This window comes from Uloborus diversus, chromosome 3, assembly GCF_026930045.1.
Source record: "Uloborus diversus isolate 005 chromosome 3, Udiv.v.3.1, whole genome shotgun sequence".
Classification (NCBI taxonomy): Eukaryota; Metazoa; Arthropoda; class Arachnida; order Araneae; family Uloboridae; genus Uloborus; species Uloborus diversus.
The window spans coordinates 207722284-207740196 of NC_072733.1; the positions used below are offsets into that span (position 1 = coordinate 207722284).

At 33.1% G+C, this 17913-nt stretch overlaps 1 protein-coding gene across 1 annotated transcript in view; it reads right to left on the reverse strand.

Annotated features, from left to right (window-relative positions):
* Window positions 1-5406: 5406 nt before the first annotated feature.
* LOC129218538 (paired mesoderm homeobox protein 2A-like) overlaps window positions 5407-17913 on the reverse strand; it is a 104099-nt gene continuing 91592 nt past the window's right edge. The window contains exon 4 of the mRNA XM_054852832.1: window positions 5407-5564. Within this exon, the coding sequence (XP_054708807.1) occupies window positions 5407-5564 (158 nt within the window). The remainder of the gene's footprint in view (window positions 5565-17913) is intronic.

The window sequence follows — 17913 nt, forward strand, 5'->3', positions numbered from 1 at the left end:
ATAAGGATTTAATGCTTTCACTGTAGCCTTTGTCTATCACTAATCATACAGCTTGTTTTAGTTTTGTTTCAGAAAAACTCCGAAATAGCTTATCTGACTTCCTTTTTTCTAGGTATGTTGTTGTTGTCGTGTGCCATCTAGGCTGGCAATTTGGGGTGCGCTGCTTCACTTTTCCAACTGTACCGTAATTTGGTGTGAAGTCCGACTTCCACAGTACACACATGCCATAAGGACCCGTTTATAGGGTAGGCAACCATTCACATCATAAAAACACATTCACACAAAGAAAGGACAAGGACAGGAGAGAGAAAGTACGTCCATGCCCGAGCCAGGATTCGAACCCGGACCTTCCTGTCGCAGTCAGACTTCTCTGACCACTAGACAAGGCTGGCGGCTCTAGGTATGTTGAAATTTTGAAATGTGAAAACTATTATATTTCATTTATCTCTCTGCAATAAACCTATAAAAATTAACTAAAATAGAATAAGTACGAAATAGAAATATTTATATGATATCGTATGCTCACGATAAAAGTCATATAAATATTTACGATAAAAGTTACATTCAAGCGTCCTCATTTTGTTGGTGCAGAGCTTTCAAACATATTTTATCTGCATCAACACGCTAGTTGTAATTAAATCTAATTCAATGCATAATTTTTCCACTTTTAATATAAAAGGGCAATGGGGGGGGGGGAGCAGTGAGCAACGAATTAATGGTGTCTCACTATCCCATCGTTGCAAAATGAACTTAATAGCTGCCACACTTAGAGAGAGAAAATTAACAACATCACTCAACTGCTAAAATGAACTTTCGTTAATAGGCAAATGTGAGATTAATAACATCAGTCCGTACTGTTTATCTAGCAGTTTAGAAACTGCCACAAACTGTGGAGATATTTTACATCGATGGGTTCAAACAATGATGACATATTTTCTTACATGATAATTGAAAGCTAACTTTTTTCTATAAGGTGAGTTCGTGTAAGTGAGTATCCTAATTTTCAAAGATCAGTTTCCGAAGGATGGTGCTCTATTAAGGAATCTTGTACATTTACCAAATTTTTAAAGTTCATTTTAAGGTCCTTTCTTAAGGGTTTCAAGCATATATTATGTCAATTAAACAACAAGAAGCTTTAATATCTCCCTTAAGGCACTTCTTCAAAGGGTCGCACTTTCCCCACATGGCGGGATAAGTGCGACCCTTGATTATTTTCCTCACGCATTTATATTTACATTGAATTGATCATGAATGTTACACTGTATTAATGAATTTTAAAGTATATTTTCCGTTAGAAACCTATATGTATAGTTTTGGCATATAATTATGATTTTTACGATTGACTTGATCTCTTTTATACATATTTTCATTTGCCCATTTTACAGAAGACACGGTCCAAGTCTCCTTCCTTGATTATCTGAATATTTAATTTCTTCATATTTTTTGATTTCTTCCGCCAATAAAGCTTTGTCGTTGATTGCTTTTAAATTCATTTCTGTCACATAATCACTGCTTTCATCTAAACTCTCTGTATTCTTTCTACCAACTGAAGAACGCAGTAACTGTGCCAAAAGAAGATATCCGACCTCGATTAGTTTTTAAATGTTCTACAAACGTTCATTTTGGAATGACAAATAACCTAACTGCTGCGTTGAAATTATCTAATTGACACCTCATTTTTCAGTTTTTACAAAGACTGACGTTGCTTAGAGGTTATCCTTCAAATACGATTTCTCTTGATCCATTCTTTCGAGCATGGTCTGGTCATTTTCCAAATTGAATGCACAATTGGAATTTAGTAGAAGGTATTGAAAAGGGTAAATAAAATGGGAACTGAAAATAGAAATTATGAACAAAGTTAAATGCAAATTACATGAGTCGCATTTGCCCTACAATATGGAACGCACTTACCCCATCTTCACCCCTCTTATAAACAAAGTCTGGTTACCGTAATTAATTAAAACACGACGTGTATGTTAGCAGTAACTTGTTACTAAAAATACAACTTACACTAGCTGACTTCAGTTGTTTGATTTGACAACGAAATAAACAAAACTCTAACCTTTTCAATCTTCACATTAGTTCTGTACACAAGACATTTAAGTTATCACTGATCGTGTTTTAGCTATGAGAACTAGTGGCTCTCTCTACTTACAGGAATTGTCACTAGATATTCGGCCAACATTCGAGTAATGAATGTATGGCAGAAGTCTCTTCAGGTCAGCATTCCCAAAATTCTCAGGGCACGCACTTACCCTGTGGACGCACTTACCCGAACTCACCTTAAAAACCTTGATTATTTTTTTTCCATTTTGTTGTATTTGCAATGCGAATTTCAATCTAAAACTCTTTTTTTTTCCCGCGGTTGTGAGGTATTATTTTATTCTAATTGCATTGCGTGTTTGAGTTAAATTAATTTTTTCTACGCGGAACGGGGTAACGGAATTCACCGTTTGTACAGTATGTGCCCTACTTTTCAACTTCCTTCTTTTTTCTGTTGAGGAGGAGAGAGAGAGTGGGATTTTCGCTTAAACGCTTTCGTTAAAAGATCGGATCGCTAATACATCGGGGTTCGCTTCGCTCGCTAATCAGCTGAGTTACTGTAGCGTAGTCGCTTGTCGAGTTATGCGATAAACAAAGGAATTGGTGGAATATTTTAAGAAAAGATTCCTGAAATTATACATTTAATTTACCTTTTAAATTTACTTTGTTAAGCGTTAATACTATTACAGTACAAAAAGATCTATATCCATGTAATTTGTAACACGTAAAAAAAGTTTTATTTCAAGTTTTCAATATAGAATTATAAAATTTTCAACTCGTTAATGTATTGATAAGTATATTTTTAAACGATTTTGTACGAAAACAAGTCATTTCCAATCTTTTATTATATTTTTTTTTTTAAATGAAACAAGCTGTGTTGTAATCCCATAGAAGTGATGGAATCCAATGTAAACAGCCATATTCTACTGTTAGAAAAAATGAAAAAAGCTCTATAAGTCAGATGAATATTGAATAATTTAGATTTTTTGTCTATCGAGTAAAATTAGTTTGGATGGAGAGAGATGACTGGTTTTTGAACTCATCGATTCATATAGTATAATTTAAAGGTTTTATTTTTTTAAGATTAAATTGAAATAATTTGATTTCAAGAACTTTTACTTTATTCGCGTGAAGTACGCGCGACGTTTTGTCCGCACAAAGTTTTGATAGCGCGAAGTTTTGTCCGTGAAAAGTTTTGTCCACACGAAGGACGAAGCTTTGACCTCTCGATGTTTAGTCCGCGAAGTTTTCCGCGGCGAAGTTTAGAGTCATTACAGATTCCGAAAGTATAGTGTGTTAGCCTTTTATTCCAAGTCTTTGTTTGAGTTCGATATTTATTATTTCAGTAGCCGTCAAGGCGGCTAGATTAGCCACCTGCAGCGCCGGCCTCGGCCTTGCCGCCTACGGCGACTGGCACAGAACGCCTCTGGTGTGTTTGTGTACAACTCTGTTCTTCCGAAGTACTAAAGTACAGCGCCTTTGGCGCTGTACTTCTTTTGACTTCGCTAAGCGAAAGAAATTTAAATGACGTTTTTGATACGTAAATTACATTCCTTCAAAGAAAAAGATGAAAATATTATCTTGTCGAAAAACACATCGCTTGCGTCGGTATGCATTAATTAATAAACGGTGTATTCATTTTTTTCGCTGCGCAACTCTATAATCATTCAATTCTGAACTATTCAATAACTTCAGCAGAAAAAAGAGAGAAATTACGAACGTAGCCTTCAGAAAAAGGAAAACCTTCGCTCTGTGTGTCACTTGCGCTTATCTGCTTGCCAGAATGACGGGGAATATTATAAGAAATATTATGGGAAAGGTATTCCGGAAGAATTGAAAAGTGTTCCGAAGTAGATTCGCTAGGAGAAAGAGTTAGCGTTTTTATCTCGTTCTTAATTCATATATCCGCTAATTAAAGTCGCACAGCTTGCCACATAGCTAAACATGCTACCTAGAAAATGCCGAGTATATCGATACCTGATTTGATGCTCAGTTTTCTGTCGTTCACCATGGGTAGCGATACATAAATAGATAGATAGTCACATACAGCATGAAGATTAACATGTTGTAGCTTGTGCTTACTTCTTTTAAAACTTAGTAAGGTGATAGTCGAAACTTGACATTAATTGAAATTGAACCACAGAATATTACACAAATTTCGGAAGGTCGATAATGTTACAAAGTTCTCATTTCACAGACGGAAGGGTTTTCACTTTTCTTATTTAATATTTCATAACAAAGTGTAAGATATACACCAAATTTTACTGATAATGTTCTAAAAGATGACTTAATTAAAAGCATTTTTAACAGTTGCAGAGACAAAAATTATTGTGTTATGCTGCTGCTACATGAATTTTAGATTTGTATCGGAAATTGCTACAACTTTTAATGCACTCAAAACTCAGTGTTTACTTGTGTTTCCTTACAATTTGATGCAGATTGTTCGAAATTTATGCAAATTATTTTAATTAAATAAAACAGGGAAACATTAAAAAAAAAAAGAAAAAACAAGATGACACATAAAAAAGAATTCCATGCAGCAAAATAATTTTTTTAATGTTACAAAAAGTCTTTAATGAATGGAAACCAAAAAACGTAAAATATTGAACCATATCTTTTTTTTTCGTAATAACGTATTCATTTCATTCTTCAGCATTCTGACTTCACAGATTCGGTATTTTTCATACAAATTTCACTATACAGCTCTGTTTCAGTAGCCTGTGAAAAGTTATGAAGTGAAATAAAGAACAATGCCCAAACACTTTCAAACACTCCACATTATGTTTCCTAATTCATCTTCGGTCGTAATAGTTTAAATTCATTTCAAGCTTATCAGGGTTCTGGAGATCATAATGCATCACTAACTAATTGAATGAGGCGAATTGTTTCCTGCATCACATGAAAAACATCACTCAATTTTACTTTCAATGATTTATTCCGATGACTTCGTAAAATCACCGAAGTAGGTTTCAGGCATCTGAAAAAACTCTTCTTCAAAATATTGAGTTTTTTGCACAGATTAAAAAAGATTTCCATATTGAAAAATTGTTTGTAAATTTTACAATTTTTCTTAGATCTAATAACACTGCACTTCAAGTTATTACTCGAAGTGGCATGAAATAATTTTGAATCGTTGATCTGAATTTTAAGAAACATCTGAAGAGAACAATATACATTTTATTTTCATCAAATAAGTGGACAGAATCCATACAGTCACTTTCGATCTTTATTAAATCATATATATATTTGTATGTATGTATATATATATATAGTCACATTACAGAAAGTAAGAAGTGCCTCCGCCGCGTTTGCTGAAAGGATACCGAAAAAGAAGGGAAAAAAAAAAAACACAAACGAGAGTTCTCAGAAGATGTTGGGTTTGCTGTCTATAGGAGGACTGAGAGGAAAAGATAGGGGGAAAGAGGACGGAGGTAGGACGGGAGAGTTCAGTTGAGATGTTTTCTGCGCACACGGAGAAGGATTCGGAGACCCACTCCACTTTGCGTCCAGAAGCGATTTTCCTAAAAATGAAACATAAAGAAATTAATTAATGCACTAAATTGAAAAAGTGAAAGCACATAATACAGATCGTAGTCTTTTTAAGCAATGGTCTTTTCATATTTGCAGAATATGATTTTTTTTTTTTTCCCCGATCAAATGGCTGGCAGCAAGAAAAAGTTACAAAGAACAAAATAGCAAAAACAAAGGTTATGAAACTGCATGTAGATGAAACGATTCATCTCGAGAAGGAATAAATGCCTTCCAGTGACGAATCCAGGATTTTGATCAAGTAATTTTATTACATTTTTGATCAAATGATCATAAAAAATCTACTTTTGTATGAAGTCTCCAGAAGTTAATGGAGCAAACGAAGATTCTTATTCTTAACTAGACTTCTAGACTTTTATTCTTAAGAAAATTATCACAAATTCATGCATCAAGTGTTTAACCAAACTGAAAAAAAAAAAAAAAAAAAAAAAACTGCGTGACGGTTTAAAGACCTGACGACTACGATATAGGTACAGAAAACGATATGAAAGTTGATCAATATCAAACATTGCAAAACAAAGGGCAATGAAGAATAAACAATCGCGATGGTGTTAAAACAAAATTTTTAAATTTTGATTTCTGAGGGGGAGGGGTCAGCCGTGTCATATCAAAAGAAAGGTGTTTCACAACTTTGTTCTTGATTTGATCAACAGTTTCTGCTACAAGTGTCTGCGTCATTAAAACTTTCCCCATTGGCGAATTATAACTGGTTGTGTTTAAAAGGACCCTGGTGGAAGATTATAAGTAAAAAGTTGTTTTGTATTATCCCTTCAGACGCACCCCGTTATCGTAGCTTTTCCGTCAAAATCAAGGTATAATTGAGTCATTCAGCACGCTTCAGAGAAACTTCGCATTTTATCAGACACTATTGCTGGCAGCTGCTTCACTGAACCGTGAACGATGAGTATTTATAGACACCGTTCTTCGTTTTCCGACAAGATCGCGCACGGTACAGCACCCATTCGTTTCAAACAAAATATGCCAGATCTTGATACACTCCGTGTTTGAATGAAAGAAAAAATTAGTCATACAGTACAACGTAAAAGAAAATGACTAAAATATGGAACTAATTGACGCAATCAAATTTACAGTAGGTTACTTGAGATTTCTTGCTTACCGAATAATAAAGCTAAAGCAAAAAATTCAAATATCATTACAGCGAACGAATTCATCACGTTAATAAGTATATGGTTGAAGTATCATGCTCATAAGAAAGACAACATAATTGGATATATTTATAGAAACTTTAAAAAAGAAGATAACTGTTGGATTGACAAAAATCAACTTGTTAAAAAACTGACCTTTTCATGATTTTTAACAAATGATTTTTCTTATGTAGATTTTAAGTACGGTTTCAAACTATTTTTTTTTCCTTAAATGCATGTGCTGGCTATAACGAAGAAAACACTTTGTTGTGCACTTAAAAAATAATAAATTTGTGGAAAATAATTTCGGTTAGGGGTTTTGTTTTTCAGTTGATAATAAACATAGACACCTGTTTCAAACAAATTCTAAATTTCAGTAGGCTTTGTGATGGAGGGAAGCTAAGAAGAGTGGTTAGGATCATCCCACCTTCCCCAGAATCCTTGGCCTAGATCCGAGTATAGTAATACATACTTATCAAGATTTTTAGGAGAACCACAAATAATCTAATTAATAAATTTTCAATGTTTATTATCCTCTTAAATATAATATATGCACGGTGATATGCAGAAAGATGGGGGGTGGGGGTACACAGTAATGGTGATTTTTATTGTAAAATCTAACCGTGATTGAGCATTTAAATTTCGAAAATTGGAAGCTCTTTATTTGTTAATAGGTTGCTTAATTTCTTATGTGATGTGCGTGTACTATCAGTGAAAGCCTTAGATAGTAAATGTCATATCCAGTAATCTTGTTGACATTGAATTCTAGCAAAATTCTATTAGTCTTTCTGTCAGCCATAAATTACTATATGTGCGCAAAATGGTAGTAAATGATCAAAACTTCTTTGATTCTTATCCACGGTTGGAACCAAATTAAGTAGTTTTTAATTGTTTATCTATTTAAGGAAACGCTCAACAAAATAAAATGTACCGTACTCCTAATAATAAGTTGTTTTATTTGGTTTCATATTCCGCATAAAAATTGCATGCTTCAACTCTCAGATCAGCTATAGTATACAATGAATTTGCAATACAAGAGTAGAAACTACATGTGCCAACGCTTTGGACCGGAATTGAAACTGCCAACACTTTCTCATCCTGGTGTAAACCAGGATACTATGCTTACAGTATAGCATTAATGAATATTTATATTTCTGGTGATGCACTGCCCCCATTAGTTTTCTCTGATAACAGTTAAGAAGTAATAAACGATGGAGCTGGTGAATCCCCAAGAAATATCAATATTTATTGTCTGTTTTTCACGAGAAGGCACTTCGCCACACCTCTTCGAACGCAAAGTTCCATTTTACGCGGTGGTGATCGGTACGCAAGCCACACGCTTCTAAAGGAGACAACCAGACCGCCTTAACTTGGGCATGCATTTTAAGGTGCAAAAAAGTATTAGTGTCCTTTACATCACTAGCTTCACTTATCTGTTGTCATTTTAGTTAGTCTTACATTTTAAAACTGCTGCTTTTACAACAAAATGCTGTGATCCGAATATACCTTCTGCCGAAAACAGCGAAATGGAATCATCGGATACCACGTGACGAGGGAGGAGTCAAGTGCCTTCTTGTGAAAAACGGACAATACATTAATGCTACTTTATAAGCATATTTAAGTTCATTTTTTATCATTATTATGGTGGCAAAGCAAGTTGAATAATACGAGAAGGCTCTTTATTGAAGATATGCGATGCGACTCTGATTATGCAAAATACGTTGTTTTCAATAATTTTTTTATTTTTTTTACAACGTGAAATTTTTTTCGGGTATGGAAATCATAGGATTGAGTCCCATACTCTGGTTTTATGCCGAAATATAAGAGAAAAAAATTGTAAAATAAATCCCTAGAGAAAAAAAAAGAGCGGTGTTGATGATTTAAAAAATATTTTAGGGGGGGGGGGGGGAAATCCCATGAATCTCCCAACTTGCTCCAAATGTTCATGCTTTTGAACTCTGCATCTCTCTAGCCGCTCAGAAGAGTGTTAACGGGTAATATAACGCTCCCTTCCATTACAAATAAAAATAATGGCTGTAAAACTGTCAAAACTGAAAAAAAAGGGGGGGGGGGGCTGCCATTCCCAAAAAGTGGGGCGTGTAGGGGAAAAACGATGGTCATATTTTGACTCAGGGGGTCATTTTACATAAGAATCAGCACGAATTATGTCAGAAGCATTTTTAAGGTTTTTTTTTTGAGCAAACACGATTGCTTATTGTTCTCACTTGACTGTTTTTGGCGTCCTATCATTTTATTTTCCCACCGCCACCGTCCGCACCATCACCGTCGACCGGCTCCTCACGATGCTGCTCCTATAGCTGAAAGCCGTCTCCAGGTTGCATTCATGTCCTACACACACGCGCATACATACACAACTAAACACACACACACACAAACATACACACATACACCTACACACATACACAAACACATACACACACATACACAAACACATACACATACACACACATACACAAACACATACACATACACACACGCATACATACAAACACCTACACATACACACACAAAAATATACACACACACATACATACACAAACACATATGCCTACATACACATACCCCCCCACACACACATTCGTACACACAACTACCCACACACTTATGCCAGCACACAGACACAAACACACATGCCTACACACATACACATACCCCCTACACACAAACACACATATCCCCCCACACAAACACACACGCCTACATACACACACTCGTGATTGCGAAAAACATAATTTGAATTCAAAATGTCAAAATTCAAATTAATTTCTTTTTCTTTTTTTTTTCTTTTTGCCGCACGTTGTAAGTATGTTTCACACACGTGGTAAAAAGAACAATTGTCAAATAAAGTTAGTTTGGTTTTCTAAAAATTGAAATTAGGACTACAAGGTTAGTAAGTAGGCAAGTAATATGGTTACAGCAAATAATGGAGGGAAAATTTTGCCATTTATGCTAAATGTTTTTAAAAAATGTTATAACTCAAGTTTTATAGGTGATACTGAGTAGTAACATTCATAGCTCATTTTAAAGAGAATTGAACGCACTTTAATGTAATATGTAACTTAAATATTTTTTCGGAAAAATTCTTTTACACAAAATTTTAAAACTTAAAAAATCAAATATTTTTGAGATAGTGCCTTTTGAATTTTTTCAAAAAATATATTAATTTTAATCTTTTAATGAATATATCCTATTTTAATAAATATTTACACCACTATTCACTCGCCGTCAATAACACCTTTTGGGGGAAAATATAGTGGTTATCAAGTGTTTAAAATAAAATGTGTGCATAGAGTGTGGTTTTTCAAATTATTCGAGGTTTTGTAGTGTGTTTTTGCGTGTCGTGGCATACCATTTGCATTTATTTTTGAATAGCAATGAAAAATATAAATTACTTTGTTTTTTTGCTTCGAGAACCTGTCATTCTTCCGAAAGATCGATAAGTTCTAATCTCATCTTCTAGATGGTCCCTTAAAACTTTAAACTCCAATATCTCCTTGAATTTTGGTAGCACAAATGTCAAATTTTTTGTGTCGTTTTTTTCTTTCAATGGAGATTATTTCCCTACATATAAGTTAGGAGACCGGGGGCCCGTATAAAAAGTTAAATTTTGTATTTTTTGACTCATTTTTATTTACAGCTCAAACTTTCAATATCTTAACTCTACATCTGATTTTGAATATTTTTGCAATTGGAAGTATGCATCTAGGACAAACGGTTGCGAAAATAAAGGTCAAAACAAAACGGAACACCCTGTATATATATATATATATATATATATATATATATATATATATATATATATATATATATATATATATATATATATATTGTTTTTCAAAATTTTCAAAAGATACTATCTCAATGTTTAAAATTTAAGAATTTAAAATGTTATGAAACAAAAATTTCTCGAAGTTGCTCTTTAAGTTGCATCATATTAAAGTGCAAATAATTATTTTTAAAATAAATTATTATACAACTCTGTATTTCCCATAAAACTTGAGTTTTAGAATTTAAAGCATAGCCGGCCAGTAAAAAAAGTGCTTTTTAACGATTTTCAAAAATTAATTGCTCATCAATTATGAATCATTGATTTCTTAAAGAAATTATATCTAAATTTATGATGTCAAGGAGTAAGTTTCCTTTAAGTTTCATGAAAATCAGATATGGTCAGGTTGAATGCCTTGTTGATATGAAATGGAAAGACCCTGGGGAGCTAAATTAATATTAGCTACTGGTGTGAAGGTAATCTGAGCTTCAATGAGAGGATTTCTGCCTCCAACTCGGTTGTGGCTATTCCAGACTGATGAGTCCTAAACAGGCGAGGAACTTCAGTCTCCGGATGTCGTGATCGGGCTGTCGGTATAAGCTTGTACCACTATAGATCGTCCAAAATAGGGTTTTTAGGACTGCAATTTCGAAACATTGTAGGGAAAGAACTTCTGGACTTCCCTATTTCTACTCGAATATTACATTTATGTCTAGATTGAAACTGCTAATTCTCTTTTTATATATACATTTATATATTACATGACGTTAATATCCCAACTTTTGTGCTTATATTCTAGAAAAAAGCACGACTTCCTGCATTGTGATGAATGATTCCATATTTATTAAGGTCAATAGAAGGACATCCATATCACGTTTTGCTTGAAGTCTCGCAAAATCATAATCCACCACTGACCACTGACTTGTTTCGTTTCACAAACGTATCATTTAATATTCTCGTATAAAAGAGAAATTCCTTTTTGCTGAGTATTTTTCTCGTTGATAAAAGGACTTAAACTTCATCTTTTTGACTCAGCGTAAAAGTATGTTAGTAATGTGTCTTAAAGAAAAAAATCTCTGGGGATGCAGTTTTTTTTATAGTGGCTATTTGAATTGTCTGGGAGAAAAAAGATGAATGTAATGTGTTTGTACCATTATTCAGGCTTTTATTACACAGGGGAACAGTCAATTTGGTGCCCGGGTATTTGGAACTGATTTCGTATGTATTTGGTGCCCTATGTTCAAACATGACATCAATATTAGCCCAGGAGCTCACATTTGTAAGATATACCAAAGTATCATACTTGACACGGGTTCAAGTTCCATCCACAGATAAACTAAAAACAGATCAAATAAAAAACAAAACGTAGAAATTTCATTCCTATTGTATTATACAAACAATCAGAACTCAATTACCAAACAGACCAATTAGGCTGCTGGCCATGGGTCCCCGATTTTAAAGGGCGTCAAAATAATTAAAACTATATTTTTTGAAAAAAAGGCAAGGCAATTCAGGCATTTTCCTTTATTTATTTACACATTTTTTGTAAATGTGGGATGCTCTGCTTCCCAACAAATATTTCGAATGATTGGTTCAACACCTCAACACCCATGAAATCACCACTCCTGGTTCTCCATTAACTTTTATGTTTATAAGGTTTGACTGCAGAGGACCTCAAAAAAAAAAAACGTTTCTTTAGGATCACCCCTATATTAAATAGGACCCTGAAAATATTATATACGAAGGTCCAATTCGTCACAGATCACTCGAAGCGAATATATGCAAGACCAGAACTTGCAAATTGACCTTAAGGGGGTCCGGGACACAAAAATCCTCAAATTTTGCAATTTTTTTTTTATAATTTGAAAAATTGCTCCTTTTTTTCTGCTTAAGAGGACGTTTGAATCTTGTTTCTACCTCAAATAGAACAAAAGCTATAGTTATTTTTGTTTCATCCATCTAACGAATGTGTACATAACTTTAAAACTTTAAACGCGTTTTTCTCCATGATGCAATTTTTCCCGATTTCTTGCATTCAAACTCTTATAAGTCAGGAACCGATAGAGATAAAGTAATGAGACTTGGAGCATATCTTTTTCAAGCAATTTACTTTAATTTTTATTCGGCGGATTTGAAAAAAACGTTTACTGCAAAAATTATGATTTTTTTAAAAAAAAGTATCTTCGAATTTTTCGAAATTTTTCTTCAAATATTTTTTATTTTTTATTGAATCAATATTTTTAAAATCGCCGAATAAAAATTAAAGCTTAGATATTTGTGCATACTTTTTTGAAAAAAAATTGAAAATTGACCAACAATATTTTGAGTTATAGTAATTTAAAGCAACCCCATTTTTTTGAAAAAAAACTAATTAAATTTAAATAAAAAAATAATTTTTTTCATATTTATGTTATGATTTTGCTTATTAAATAAATGATATATCAGTTCAAAAAATTTCAAAACTCTAAAGTACATAATAAAAAAATTTTCAAAATGTGTCCCGGACCCCCAATTCGTTGAAGCGTTGTTACTAAACTTGACAGATATTTACTCCATGTAGTGAATTTTCCTGAACGTAACTGAACTGCAGACTGACAATAGAGCAAATATGCTGGAAGCAATCATTGTTTCAGAAGCTTATGTTTGCTTTAGAAACGCACAAAATGGAGTTAAAACTGCACATTTTCGGTAAAACAGCAACACTTATCTGAAAAAGTAGAGCTGCTAGAGAAATAATTAATTTCATATTTCGATTAAAATCCTCAAACGTATCTAAAATCAGTTCTCAAATTCTGGGCACTAAAGAAAAAACATATTTTGTTCCCCTGTGTTATCGTTGTAGATCGTAAAAGATTAGAATTTTACTGACGATCATATTTTTATTTCACTGCAGAAGAGAGACTTCATTCTTTCAAGAAAGTTGACACGCTCAATAAAACCCGAAAATTATTTGCGATGTTTCTTGTTTTATTTGATTAAAACTCCACGCCATATGCCCTATTTATTGTATTATTACTGTTTCATATTTTTAAATCACATGAAAAATTTTAACGCGCATATTGGAAATGGATCCTTTTTCAAAATTTAAAGATAACGAGCTAAAAAAGTTAACGTGTAGATTATTTATTTTAAATCAGCCATTTTTACATATTTTCTTTCTTTATTTTTAAACCTTGTTCTAAATGGAAACTGTAGTTAAGGGGGTCCGGGACAGAAAAATCGTCAAATTTTGCAATTTTTTTTTATTATGTGAAAAATTACTCCGTGTTTTTCTGCTTAAGAGGACGTTTGAATCTTGTTTCTATCTTAAATAGAACGAAAGATATAATTATTTTTGTTTCATGCACATAGCTAATGTGTACTTAACTTTAAAACTTTAAACGCGTTTTTCTCCATGATGCAATTTTTCCCGATTTCTTGCATTCAAACTCTTATAAGTCAGGAGCCGATAAAGATAAAGTAATGAAACTTGGAGCATGTCTTTTTCAAACAGTTTACTTTAAATTTTATTCGGCGAATTTGAAAAAAAACGTTTACTGCAAAAATTATGACTTTTAAAAAAAAAAGTATCTTCGAATTTTTCGAAATTTTTCTTCAAATACTTTTTATTTTTTATTGAATTATTATTTTTAAAATCGCCGAATAAAAATTAAAGCTTAGATATTTGTGCGTAATTTATTTTTTAAAAAAATGAAAATTGATCAAGAATATTTTGAGTTATAGCAATTTAAAGCAACCCCATTTTTTAAAAAAAAACTAATTAAATTTAAATAAAAAAATTTTTTTTTCATATTTATGTCATGATTTTGCTTATTAAATAAATGGTGAATCAGTGCAAAAAATTTCAAAACTCTAAAGTGTATAATAAAAAAAAATTTCAAAATGTGTCCTGGACCCCCTTAAACCAGAAAATTGCCCGTCAAGGTATGAAGGGTGAAAATTGATTCTACATTTGAACGAAGCAATTGCCTGTTTGATGATAGTTGAAATTTTAACCCTAACTCCAGTGGATCAACCCTAAACTCCAGTAGATATCGTTCATTGTTGATCACTTTTTGTTTTTACTTCCTTTTACAAAAAAGGAAGTATTGTATTCGCGAAAAAATTTTCACTCAAAAATCGCCCTTAATTTCCATTTTGCTCACCCCCAAATGAATGTTGAGTTTTTTTTTCCGATTCGACCACATGCGGAAAAGTGCCTAAGAATGTATAGACACGCGAAATATCCATTTTGACCATCACCGAGGTAATTACAACGACTTTTCTCGTGACGTCTGTATGTATGTGCGTATGTGCGTATGTGCGTATGTGCGTATGTATCTCGCATAACTCAAAAATGGTATGTCCTAGAAAGTTGAAATTTGGTACATAGACTCGTAGTGGGGTCTAGTTGTGCACCTCCTATTTTGGTTGCATTCGGGTGTTTCTAAAGGGGTCTTTTGCACCTTTTTGGGGGGAAATCATTGTTAATTTCGATGCAAACTCAAGTGGTGTTATAATTTGGCGGTCACTTGGCGATATATCGCCAGTCTTTTGGTTGCCAAGTTTTGTCGCCAACTTGGCGAAAAATTTGGCGATTTTTTTTTTTTTTTAAATCTGCTTTCAATGTGGCCATTGCTAGTGATATTTAAAGAGTTAGAGAGAGAATCCCATTAAAATTGCAATAATAGGGAAATAGCATTAAATTGGTGTAAAAGGAAGTCATGTGATGCACACATCAGCTCGTTTCATTCTCCTAAAATGATAGTTTCACCAGTAAAACAGTTAAGTTACCGGACCCACACCATCCTCGTCAAAATAAAGCATTTCCCTGCACGTAAATCATTACCAAAAACTATTATCAATTTATATCAGGCCGTAACGCGAGTTTTATTGTTGGTGACGTCAGGAGCGTTACTCGATCATTCGCTATTATATATATCTGAGAATGACATACATCCTAATTTATAAATACTTATTTGCATAATTTGTTAAAGTGAAATTTCTGGTTTAGCTTGATCCTATGAAGGCCTTAAATCGGATAGAAGCGAAGTGTCAAGTAACAATTGTTGAAATCTAATCAAGTGAAAAGGATTGATGTCTTATCAAGGGAAACGATTGGATCTCGGAATGGATAAATAAGAGGTGAAATTCAAGTGACACAATGAGATTAGTAATTATTGCAAGCTCATTCTTTTTTGTGAATAACGGTTGTAAAAAGGGGTATAAAACTATTTGACGCTGAATTCGATTTTTTATCGATAAAGATAATATGGTTTCAGCATTAAAATTTGACCTTCACTCACGAAAAATCTCGTGCTAGACTTATAATAAAATAAAGTCAATCATCACATTGCTTCGTTAAATGACATTGTGATAAACAGTCAATATAAGCTATATGAGTGATAAATTCTTAGCAAAACAGTTTTTTAGAAATGCGGAAAATGAGCGAACTGTTTCTTTATAAACTTGCTCAATTTCACTCGACCGGAACAAGCTGCGTACCAGTACCATCTGTTGATAGTTCCGAAACGCTTGACTCCTTATAATTTCTTTTATGGTTTCTGTAGGATGAATAAGTTTCAAATGTTTTAGAAACAGAATAAATACCTGATTTCGCTAAAATTCCCACTAATGGGTGAGCCATTATTATTATATACGACGGACTTACTGCTGTTATAGAATCCAGTACCACTTTTGACTACATCTCAAAAAGTATTCTTGAAAACGTATGACGTAATTGTGAGTTCCTGCAGATTGGATTCTTCTTTCATGATTGTTCATTTGTCTTAAAAGTCACTTGCTTGAATGGCATTGATGAGTGAATGAATGCAGTCATTCTTCTACAGTCGTCTCCTCAAGCATATTCATATTTCAGGTGACCTGCAATTTCGTTCATTACCACAAAATAATTAGTTAGATGAAAATCATTGCAGGAATCTCTAAAAAAGGAAATATTTATATACATCTTCACTTGTAACGTGAATAACAACATTTATATGCAATAAACTTTTATTTTATTTTCTATAAATATCTGGAATGCACTGACTTGAACAGCTTTTGCAGGGAGTCCAAAGAAATGGCGATTTCTTAAGGATACCGTTCTTTATTTTATCCTGTATCGAATTAGGAAATGATTCTAAAATGTTGCACAGTACCTTGAATGAAGATTTCAGTTGTTTTAAATAGATCATTTGTACTGCTTTCTTGTTTCACACCATTTCAACTTACCTTAGGAATCTTTATGATTGGTGATAACTATATTCGTTTCTTATGAATTTCCTGAAACAGTACGGTTTCATCAGTACTGAGAAGACATGACTAAGTTCTTTAAATACTCAAGTTCTTGCCAGTTTAAATAAATATGTTCCGTATTCTTGAAAAGTCTTGTGTTCTAGGTGAAGCATTTTGTGACAGAATTCAAATGTTAGATGGGAATCTTAGCTGTCAATGTCCATTTTCGTCGTCAAAACGGTGTTCTTTTTCTTCAAGTGTACCAGTTTTATGTAGTATTTGGCACAATTGGTTTCGCGTCAGCATTTGATAATCTTCTCACACGCATAAAACGTTTGCTTGAACTGGAATTGGAATTTCAATGAAAAAAGCCAAACTATTCATCAATCGGTTTGATAAATCGGTGTTTTTTTTTTTTTTTTTTTTTCAAGAAAGTCTCTTCCTCTTTGACTTCGTTACCTAATTTGTTATAGATTGCTATATTCCAGTTCTTCAAATGATCAGATAATGCAATAAAAAACATCTTGACTGAGAATGAATTTAAAAATTAAACACAGGAATTGAAACAATGGAGCTGTCAAGCTTAAAGATTATAGAAAAAGAATAGAAAATAATCACTCTTCAGTTGCTTCAATGCCACATAGATGACAACTCATTCATCTAACAGCAAAGTATCTGATAGCAGTCTGCTGGTGTTTCATTAAAAGCAATACAAAATATTCAACAGCAATCCGATGTATTTGTTGAATGTAGACGATCAAAAATCCTTCTGAAAGTACTTTCTATTGAATGCAGTCCATCTATTTTTCATTCTGATTTAGGACTTTTACAATCTCGTCGTGCATTAAAGCTGTGATTTCAACTCTATTTTCGAATCTGGTTAATGATATCGACTTACCTATCATCTTCGAGCATCAAAACGACTGCTTAAAGTGGAAAACAATTTGAAACTTACCTGATGCTGATGCCTCCAGAAATGAAATAATCTATTTTCTATCCAATACAAATTTATGTCATACACTTGAGAAAATCAAGAGCATGATAACATTTAGTTCATATTATAGAAGAAGAATTGTTCCGTTCATTTGATTTAATTTTCACTCCGATCATTTAAAATATTATGTACGAGCAAAATTGTTGCCGCTAATGTCCAAATTTCTCCTGCCATCTGGGTCT